This window comes from Artemia franciscana, chromosome 5 (assembly GCF_032884065.1).
Source record: "Artemia franciscana chromosome 5, ASM3288406v1, whole genome shotgun sequence".
Lineage (NCBI taxonomy): Eukaryota > Metazoa > Arthropoda > Branchiopoda > Anostraca > Artemiidae > Artemia > Artemia franciscana.
Genome location: NC_088867.1, coordinates 47,502,377 through 47,513,684, shown reverse-complemented (window position 1 = coordinate 47,513,684; position 11,308 = coordinate 47,502,377). Strand labels below are relative to the sequence as shown.

The 11,308-nt window shown below is 35.2% G+C and overlaps 1 protein-coding gene across 1 annotated transcript in view; it reads left to right on the top strand.

Moving 5' to 3' along the window:
• The first annotated feature begins 1,489 nt into the window (after window positions 1-1,489).
• Window positions 1,490-11,308, top strand: part of LOC136027508 (serine/threonine-protein kinase OSR1-like) — a 92,910-nt gene continuing 83,091 nt past the window's right edge. The window contains exon 1 of the mRNA XM_065704823.1: window positions 1,490-1,514. Within this exon, the coding sequence (XP_065560895.1) occupies window positions 1,505-1,514 (10 nt within the window). The 5' untranslated portion in view covers window positions 1,490-1,504. The remainder of the gene's footprint in view (window positions 1,515-11,308) is intronic.

The window sequence follows — 11,308 nt, the reverse complement described above, 5'->3', positions numbered from 1 at the left end:
TATCTACAAAAAAAAGTAATTAAAGAATGGTAAAAACTCCCCCCACCCCCCTAGTAGAAAGATCACAAATGGCCAAAAGAGCTTTTATTTTAAATCCCGACCAGATCTGGTGACATTGAGGGAGTCGGTGGGGGAACAGAAGAGGGGGAAAGGGAAAGGAAACAAAATAAATTACGTAGGATCTTAGCTCTTGAATTTTTTATACATACATTTTGTTCAGAATAGACGAAATATCATATAACAAAGACTCAAGCAATAAAACAGCCCACAGTCCTCGGAGGAAGGGCTGCAAGTTATGAGCTTTGCTCATTGTTTACATATAGTATTATTTATTGGGAAGTATACAGACGTTTTCACTGATGATTTTTTTCAAGTGGGGGGGGTCTCGGGGAGGGGTTACGTGGGAGAATCTTTCTTTAAAGGAAGTTTTCATGGGAGAAGGTACATTTCTATGAAGGGGGTTCTGGAATTCCCAGCATTATTTAAAAAATGACCAGATATTAAATTAAAAAAAGTTTTTTCAAATGGAAGTAAGGAGCAACATTTAAACTTAAACAAACATAAATTATTACTTATATGAGGGGGTTTAACCCCTAGTCAATACCTCGCCCTTTACGCTAAAGTTTTTTTAAGCACTTTCCAAAGAGTTCTTCATTTTTGTTAAGCGGTCTTTGTGATTCAGGAGTTGCTCTTTAAGAATTAAAGAAAATTCGAACTTTAGCGTAAAGAGAGTGGTATTGACGAAGGGACGAACCCCCTCATATACGTAATAATTTGTGTTCGTTTTAAGTTTTACTGTTACTCCTTCCTTTCAGTTGAAAAAAAAATTGTTTGTTTTTTTTCAATTTAATTTTTATAAAAGACAAGCTTCCCTTAATATCGGCACCACTAGTCACATGGCAGACCAAAAAAAAAAAAATTTAAGGTTGAATCAAAGCAGCAAAACAAAAACACTTAGCAAGGTAAAAGAGGAAGTAAATAAAAAAATTAGAAATATATGGGAAAGGTGGCAAAAACATTGAAATTTGTGGGGGAAGCTCTTAATTGTGTTCACTCACTTTTTTGTGGATACCTCTACACGCCCCCCTCTCCTCTGACTATATTCGTTGATAAGAAAGAATATAGTTTATGGGATTACTCGGCTCGTATCCACGGCTCATCCACTGAAATAATCGTCCAAATAACTAGTGAACAATCAAAAATGCCTATTTTCACCTTTCACTTTTGAGAAAGGTTTTGAAGCCCAAAAATATTCTCTCAGCAATCCCCATGAAGTTATTTTTCGTCTCCTTCTTTGGATATTCCTATGGCCTTCTCAAAATCTGTCACTTAATTAGACTATTGAATTACTCTTGTTATCACACTAAGGCAAACTTGTGCAATCCTCTTTTTATCTAGTTGTCGTGTCACAGTGCTCTTCCAAACTCAATTTGGATTTTGTCCCACCTGATATGCTAACACTTTTTTTAACTGCAAGTTTTTTTAATGGATTAAAAAGTTTGCAATGAACAAAGGTGAGCATTTTTGAAACAAGTTTGTTTTCATTATTGCATAATTGTCTTCCTTCTTATTTTTTATGCACTATAGTCATAAGAACAAACGCTCCTTAATTACTCTTATGATAATTGCAAACGAAACTCTGGTACTTCTAAACGTTCATTGCAATCTTCATGGCATCAACAAGGTGGTAATTTAATGAGACAAGTAAACAACACGCTCAATATTGTTGCAATTGATTGCATTGTTTGCTTACCTTATTGAATAAGAGAATTAAAGTGCTCTCTTGGACGTAATTTCAACATTGAAATGAGTGCATAGTTGTCTATGCATACCCACATACAAAGCCATATCAGGGGGGGGGGGAGTTTGACTCCTCCTCCCGAAATTTTTTCTGACTACTTTTTTATTATACTCCAAGTCGCTTTCGGATTGTATTTATTTTCTTTAAATATTCGCGGATACATGATCACCTTAGCCAATTTACTTGATTACGGATTTGTTAAAATTCAGTTAGATCCTGACTATGGTTACTATTTGAGTATTTCAAATACAATGCATTTCATTTTCTAATTACTTCTAATAGTTCCACAGTTACCAAAGGTTTCCTGGGATCCTTTTTCTTTACCTTCATGCTCTTTACTGGGCGAAATTCTCTCAAATATCGGCTGCAATATGTCCATGAGCTTATCGAATGTCTCAGAAGCATTTTCAGATTCTCATAAACTGGTTTCCATGACACGATACTTCGTTCTTCCGTAAACTTCTGTAGGTTCTCTTTTTTAGTTGCTTTCTTTTAACCTTTGTCCTGTTCTGCTTTTTCACATATCAATATAAAGTCACTGCTACTGTAGAGAAGTGATCGGAATCCTCTCTCACTATAATGTCACCATGAAAGCTATGCAGTACCCGCGATCAAGCAAATATATTTTCAATAAGTGTAGCAGCCTGTCCTGTAACACGAGTCGGAATCTCAACTGATAACTGGTGAAAAGGTTCAAAAACCATAAATTATAGTTATATAAACTCGGAAGATCAAAATGCCTTCCAGCTCACGGGTAAGCGATTCCACCGTCCCTGCTACCCAAACTGATAGGTCCTCCCTTCTTTAGCTACGAAGTGGTCCTTAACCAGAAATCCCAAACATCCATGTTCAATCCTCTCTCTATTCCTTACAATGAGCTGGGTTATTTTTATGGGTTACTTTTTGGCAGATAAATCCGAATTATTGTTTCTGTATTGATGTTATTACCTAGACCAGGGGCGTAATTTACTATGGGGCAGAGGGGTCACTTCCACTCCTAGACCTAATTTTGTTCTCCCGGACCTCAGTTTGTCTACCCAGGTGACAATTAGTTTCTTCAAAAAGCTTGTCAAAACTAAGTTTAGCCTGCATAATTCAAAGATCACAGAAACGGGTCAGTTTTCAGATCAAAATGAGATCAAATTAATTTATTTAACATAAAAAAAGCTCAAACAAAGTTACAGCAACCATCTACAAAAACTCAAAGGTTTGTTTACAATGGCTACAAATGTATTATTATACAGATTTACAACAACTACATAAATAAAAATAAATAAAAAATAGAAATAGAAATAGCAACAGAAACAGTCTTTCTCAATTATCACCCAAAAGGTAACGCCTCAACCTACTCTTGAGCTGGCTTACATTTTCAGCCTGCCTAATACTATCTGGGAGGGAACTCCACACGCCCTATCCCGCAAAACGAGGAAGAAACGCAGCACGTTGAGTACTCCGGAGCTCAGATGCAAGGTCATATGCATTCCTAGTCTCATAACAGTGAAAAGATGAATTAGCTCTAAAAATTTTCCAAAATACCTTCGCTGAACAATTATCCAAACATTGATATACGAAAATTATTAACTGGTAATCACGTAACTAATAAATAATTTGAATTTTCAAACTTGTAAGGCAATTCAACGTGCTATTTTCAGACTGAATATCATTATCTATAAAAACGAACTATTTTATTCTGTAAGATTTGAACCTTTCTAACACTTGAAATAAAACCACTAGTCTATAGCATTCAACCATACAATGAATAAGGGCAAACAATAGAATGATATAATAAATGCCGGTAGTTAATTTTCCTGTTTTCTTATTACACACAAACTTCTCGAAATCTTAACTGTCATAAGATCACAATGCGATTTCCAGCTTAAATTAAAATAAAGACTAAAGCCTAAGCATTTAACACCATTTATCTGCTTTAAAAATTCACCATTAAAACAATTTTATTATCTAAAACACATGGAACTCCTTTTTGACAAAAATGTTATGAAATTTGTTGTTGAAATATTCACTGTCAAATTACTAGAACTTGTAAAACTATTCAATTCAACGAGGGCCTTTTTTGTCTTTTCTAAATATCAAATTTCATTAGGATCCAATCACCCGTTCATAAGTTAAAAATAACTCATTTTTTCTATTTTTTTCCGGATTACCAAACCAGGTCCCCCCAACTCCCCCAAAGAGAGCAGATCCGGTTCAGTTATGTAAATCACGTATCTAGGACTTGAGCTTATTCTTCCCACCAAGTTTCATCCCGATCTCTCCACTCTAAGCGTTTTCTAATATTTTCGGGCTCCCCCAAGTCCCCCCCATGACACTGGATCCGGTCGAGATTTAAAAAGGTGTCAAAGTTAAAGGGTCCTTTTAAATATTAAAATTCATTAAGATCCGACCACTCGTTCGTGAGTTAGAAATACCTCATTTTTTCTATTTTTTCCGAATTAGCCCCCCCCCCTAACTCCCCCAAAGAAATCGGATCCGTTCCAGTTATGTCAATCACGTAACTAGGACTTGTGCTTATTTTTCCACACCAAGTTTCATCCCAATCTCTCCACTCTAAGCGTTTTCCAAGATGTCAGGTTTCCCCGTCCAATTCTCCCCAATGTCACCAGATCCGGTCGGTATTTAAAATAAGAGCTCTGAAATACAATATCCTTCTAATCATCAAATTTCATTAAGATCAAATCACCCGTTCGTAAGTTAAAATACCTCATTTTTTTCTAATTTTATCGAATTAACCGTCCCACCTCCACTCCCGCCCAGATGGTCGAAGCGAGGAAAAGACTATTTTTAATTTGATCTAGTCTGGTCCCTGATACGCCTGCCAAATTTTATCGTTCTAGATAAAATTTTAAAAAATTTTCTAATCTAAAAAATTTTATCGTCTTATCTGGAAGTGCCCAAACTAGCAAAACCGGGACAGACAGACCGACTGAAATTCCGATCGCTATATGTCATCTGGTAAATACCAGGTGCAATAAAAGTGTGAAGCATCGGTTCAAGTAAGAGAGTTCTCCTGTAAAAATCTTGATTTATAAACAACCAATCATGGACATATGATTAGATAGCATGTATCAAAATTTAGTTTAAAACTCCTCAGCGGTATATATAGCAGTTTATACAACTTTATGAACAAATATATGCAACTCCTATACAAAAATGTAACTATATTTTGTGACTGGCTGGTATTGAGAAGGCGAGAAACTCTGAAAAAATATTGTAGTTGAAAAAATATTCCATTTCTGTAATCAGCTCAAGTTGTGTAAATTTTCACTTTTTTTCAACAAATCATCAGTAAACGTTTGAAAGATCGATGTCATTCCACTGATTCAAACTAAGAAGTCAGAGACCCATCTATACCTGTTAGAAAAAAAAAATTATTTGCCGTCTTCTAAAAACAATTTTTCAAAAATCTATTTTTCTTAAATGACTACTCCGACCTTTGAAGGAGTATTTCGACTCATATACTTAGTTTTAATTGGATATTTATACTAGACTTTATTAAAGTTCATGCATTTCAAAAGAGTTTGGCCTTTCTTTTAATGTTTTAGGATGAACAGAGGAGGTAATATGCCATATTATGTAGAGCTTTAACAAGATAAAAATTAGCTGTAAATTGGCCACCATTTGCTCAGCGAAATCCAAAACATAAATTAATAATATGTTTGCACTTCTCATACATTTTCTTTCTATTACACAAATCCCCTTCAAAACAACAATGTTGAAAAAACCACCCCGCTTCACAAAAGAGGTAAACTCAAATTTTATGACAGCCAAAAAAAGCAATGATATCAATTTCTTTGTCTCTGTGCCGACTGCCATAGCAAGACTCGAGAACATGTTTTTGACAGTAAATAAATGTTTAAATATTAAGTTTTTCAGCCCCATTGTAACAGCACAATCCTGAAATATCATTTCGACAGCCTAAAGAAGTTGAAAACTTCGAATACCACACTGCCTTTCCATGACGAAAGTAAAACAGTTCAAAATAGGGATGATACCTTTTTATTGACAGTGAATAGATAAAAAATTATTTAACTGGATATTTGTATATGTGTTCGAAATATCCAGTTAAATAATTGTATATCTATTCACTGTCAATAAAAAGGTATCATTCCTATTTTGAACTGTTTTACTTTCGTCAAAGAAGTTGAGATTTTAAATTTCCCTTCCTTGTTATTACGAAATGAAGATTTTCACCTCCCAGTTGGCTTTTGTCTTAATATAGACATATTCCCTTGAGAAATACTTTTAGGCAGTATGCGTTATCAGTAAAATCTAACAGAGACCACACAAAGTAACTGAAACTTTGCTTCAAACTTGTTTGTTAAAAGAAACAATCTTAACGATTAAAAACTTATGGAAAACTACTAAAAACCAATTACAAAATAACTTTCGTCCCAGCCAGAACCATAGCAAGCGGTCCTAACCCACAATCCACCTCTACATTAGGGAGGGGATGCGCGCCCTCCGTGCCCCCCACCTGGATCCGCCACTGGTTTCTGGGGATCTTTTTTCTTCACCTTCATGCTCTTTACTGGGTAAGTTCTCTCAAACATCGACTGCAATATGTCCATGAACTTATCGAACACCACAGAAGCAGTTTCAAATTCCTCATAAACAGGTTTATGGAAACATGGAAGCATGGAAGCTTGGAAGCATGGGTGTTTCGTCAAGATTAAATATAAAAAAACAAGTTTTTTTTTAACTGAAAGTAAGGAGCGACATTAAAACTTAAAACGAACAGAAATTACTTCGTATATGAAAGAGGCTGCTTCCTCATCAGCGCCCCGCTCTTTACGCTAAAGTTTGACTCTTTCTCTCAATTCTTCTTTTTAAAACAGTAATAAACTTTAGCGTAAAGAGCGGGGCGTTGATGAGGAAGCGGCATCTTTCATATACGAAGTAATTTCTGTTCGTTTTAAGTTTTAATGTCGCTCCTTACTTTCAGTTAAAAAAACTTGTTTTTTTATTTAATTTCTGAACGTTTTTGAATCAATGCATGTTTTGATTTTGGCTCTCCGCAGAGGAATAATTAAAACGAAATTTGAATTTTTTTTGCTAAATGGCTTTCTCATAATTTTGATCGAATAATTTTGAGAAAAAAAGAGCGGGGAGGAAGCCTAGTTACCCTCCGATTTTTTGGTTAATTAAAAAGGCAACTAGAACTTTTAATTTTTTACGAATCTTTTTAATTAGTAAAAGATTTACGTAACTTATAAATTAGCTTACGTAAAGAACTTTTGTATTCTCACATTTTTATTACATATATGAGGGGGTTTGCCCCCTCGTCAGTACCTCGCTCTGTACACTAAAGCTTAAACTTTGTCCCAATTCATTAAGAATGACCCCTGAATCACAAAAGCCGTAGAATAAATATTTGAAATTACTAAAAATACTTTAGCGTAAAGAGCGAGGTATTAGGAGGAGGTGAGCCCCTCATATGGGTAATAATTTCTGTTTGTTTTAAGTTTTAATGCTGTTCCTTACTTCCAGCTGAAGGAACTTTTTCATATTTATTTTTTCATTGTTTTTTTTAATAATGCTAGTAAATCCTGCATTCCCTTCATGGAGATTTTCTTCCCCCATGACAAATTATCGATGGAAAGTTCCCCCAGCATATCCCCCTCTTCTCAACCCCTCCCCCCAACCAAAAAAATCCTCCTGAAAACGCCTGTACACTTCCCAATAACCATTACTATATGTAAGCACTGGTCAAAGTTTGTAACTTGTTGCCCCTCCCACGGGGACTGTGGGGGAGTAAGTCGTCCCCAAAGACATAGTTGTAAGGTTTTTCGACTACGTTGAATAAAATGGCTATCTCAGAATTTTGATCCGTTGACTTTGGTAAAATAATTAGCGTGGGAGGGGGCCTAGGTGCCCTCCAATTTTTTGGTCACTTAAAAAGGGCACTAGAACTTTTCATTTCCGTTAGAATGAGCCCTCTTGCAACATTCTAGGACAACTGGGTCGATACGATCACCCCTGGGAAAAAAATAAAAAAATAAAAATAAACACGCATCCGTGATGTGCCTTCTGGCAAAAAATACAAAATTCCACATTTTTGTAGATAGGAGCTTGAAACTTCTACAGTAGAGTTCTCTGATGCGTTGAATTTAATGGTGTGATTTTCGTTAAGATTCTATGACTTCTAGGGGGCGTTTCCCCCTATTTTCTAAAATAACGCAAATTTTCTCAGGCTCGTAACTTTTAATGAATAAGACTAAACTTGATGAAACTTATATATTTAAAATCAGCATTAAAATGCGATTCTTTTGATGTAGGTATTGGTATCAAAATTCCATTTTTTAGAGTTTTGGTTACTATTGAGCCGGGTCGCTCCTTACTACAGTTCGTTACCACGAACTGTTTGACGGAGAACATCTACTTGAGCTGATTCTAATGCTTCTCTTGAACCAGGTCTTATACTTGAAACGGAATCTGAGGAAAGTGGAACTTTCAAGCCAAAGGTCTTGTGTGTTGTTAGTCCTAGTGACAATAAAGTTGATGCTATTCCCGTATAAGCCATACATTTTACTTTGTGATTCTTTCCGCACAGAATGTGGTGCAAGGCTTTATAAACCATTTTTTTTTCGGTGCCACCTGGTCCATTTATGAAAGAATATCCGACATAATTAGGATCATTGACAGCCTGTAAGCTATTATTAAAAATCTTAAGTTGTTTTCCTTCCAGAAGTCGGTACATACTATCTCAAGTAGCAGCTGACTCAATAGAATTTAGAAATGCCAAGCTTTTATCATTTTCATTGGTCTTGATGTTGTCCATGCCACATTGTTCCACCTAAAAACTAAATCTTCGACCTTCTATTTCCATTGTATTTAACTTCGATGCAACAATGCGACAAGCACGCTTTACTGCAAGATCTTCAGATAAATTATTTTTCACGCATGACAAATAAAACTTCTGTCAACTGATTATTGGATCTTTCCCCAAGAGCTTTTGGATCTGCAGGATTACCAAAAACAAGAATCTGTACGGAGAGTATTCACATTACAGAAGGTATGTTGGACAGTGTCAATTCTTCCAGGGCGTCGAACCACTGTTTATCGTTGAATTCAAGGCCATGAGCGAGGCATGCTTTTTTGTATGTGGAATAAACAATGTTATCAGCTGTTTTAAAATCTTCAAAACTTGTTGCATTCTTCATATGATACAAAAGTACTCGCCAATAGAAGCACTCGGGAAAATCCACAAAATCTACATTGTCAATTCGTCCAATGACACGTAATTGACAGATTTTTTGTTCCCATGTAATGTTATTGCCATTCCAACTATAATGATCAAGCATTTCTCAATAATAGAGAAATTCCTTTTTTTCATTTGTTTTAACGCTTTGTTGGGTCGAAAATACACTTCCAAAATTGAGCCTTGTTGTCCAATATCTACCAAATCTTCTGCGGCCTGGCTGATATTATGCATTTGGTAATGTCCTGGTAAATGAACATTTAGACGTTGAACGAAGTGTCTCTATTTTTGGATATCGTCACTTAATAGTCGCCAGTATGCTTCAGTTGGTATAATCCTACTACTTAAGTTTCTGTTTCAATGTAAAGCATGCACGATTTATTTCCGGCAATCTTTATTAAAACATAATAAAAATAAAAATAAAAACGAACTATTTTATTCTGTAAGATTTGAACCTTTCTAACACTTGAAATAAAACCACTAGTCTATAGCATTCAACCATACAATGAATAAGGGCAAACAATAGAATGATATAATAAATGCCGGTAGTTAATTTTCCTGTTTTCTTATTACACACAAACTTCTCGAAATCTTAACTGTCATAAGATCACAATGCGATTTCCAGCTTAAATTAAAATAAAGACTAAAGCCTAAGCATTTAACACCATTTATCTGCTTTAAAAATTCACCATTAAAACAATTTTATTATCTAAAACACATGGAACTCCTTTTTGACAAAAATGTTATGAAATTTGTTGTTGAAATATTCACTGCCAAATTACTAGAACTTGTAAAACTATTCAATTCAACGAGGGCCTTTTTTTGTCTTTTCTAAATATCAAATTTCATTAGGATCCAATCACCCGTTCATAAGTTAAAAATAACTCATTTTTTCTAATTTTTTCCGAATTACCAAACCAGGTCCCCCCAACTCCCCCAAAGAGAGCAGATCCGGTCCAGTTATGTAAATCACGTATCTAGGACTTGAGCTTATTCTTCCCACCAAGTTTCATCCCGATCTCTCCACTCTAAGCGTTTTCTAATATTTTCGGGCTCCCCCAAGTCCCCCCAATGACACTGGATCCGGTCGAGATTTAAAAAGGTGTCAAAGTTAAAGGGTCCTTTTAAATATTAAAATTCATTAAGATCCGACCACTCGTTCGTGAGTTAGAAATACCTCATTTTTTCTATTTTTTCCGAATTAGCCCCCCCCCCCTAACTCCCCCAAAGAAATCAGATCCGTTCCAGTTATGTCAATCACGTAACTAGGACTTGTGCTTATTTTTCCACACCAAGTTTCATCCCAATCTCTCCACTCTAAGCGTTTTCCAAGATGTCAGGTTTCCCCGTCCAATTCTCCCCAATGTCACCAGATCCGGTCGGTATTTAAAATAAGAGCTCTGAAATACAATATCCTTCTAATCATCAAATTTCATTAAGATCAAATCACCCGTTCGTAAGTTAAAATACCTCATTTTTTTCTAATTTTATCGAATTAACCGTCCCACCTCCACTCCCGCCCAGATGGTCGAAGCGAGGAAAAGACTATTTTTAATTTGATCTAGTCTGGTCCCTGATACGCCTGCCAAATTTTATCGTTTTAGATAAAATTTTAAAAAATTTTCTAATCTAAAAAATTTTATCGTCTTATCTGGAAGTGCCCAAACTAGCAAAACCGGGACAGACAGACCGACTGAAATTCCGATCGCTATATGTCATCTGGTAAATACCAGGTGCAATAAAAGTGTGAAGCATCGGTTCAAGTAAGAGAGTTCTCCTGTAAAAATCTTGATTAGATAGCATGTATCAAAATTTAGTTTAAAACTCCTCAGCGGTATATATAGCAGTTTATACAACTTTATGAACAAATATATGCAACTCCTACACAAAAATGTAACTATATTTTGTGACTGGCTGGTATTGAGAAGGCGAGAAACTCTGAAAAAATATTGTAGTTGAAAAAATATTCCATTTCTGTAATCAACTCAAGTTGTGTAAATTTTTACTTTTTTTCAACAAATCATCAGTAAACGTTTGAAAGATCGATGTCATTCCACTGATTCAAACTAAGAAGTCAGAGACCCATCTATACCGGTTAGAAAAAAAAAATTATTTGCCGTCTTCTAAAAACAATTTTTCAAAAATCTATTTTTCTTAAATGACTACTCCGACCTTTGAAGGAGTATTTCGACTCATATACTTAGTTTTAATTGGATATTTATACTAGACTTTATTAAAGTTCATGCATTTCAAAAGAGTTTGGCCTTTCTTTTAATGTTTTAGGATGAACA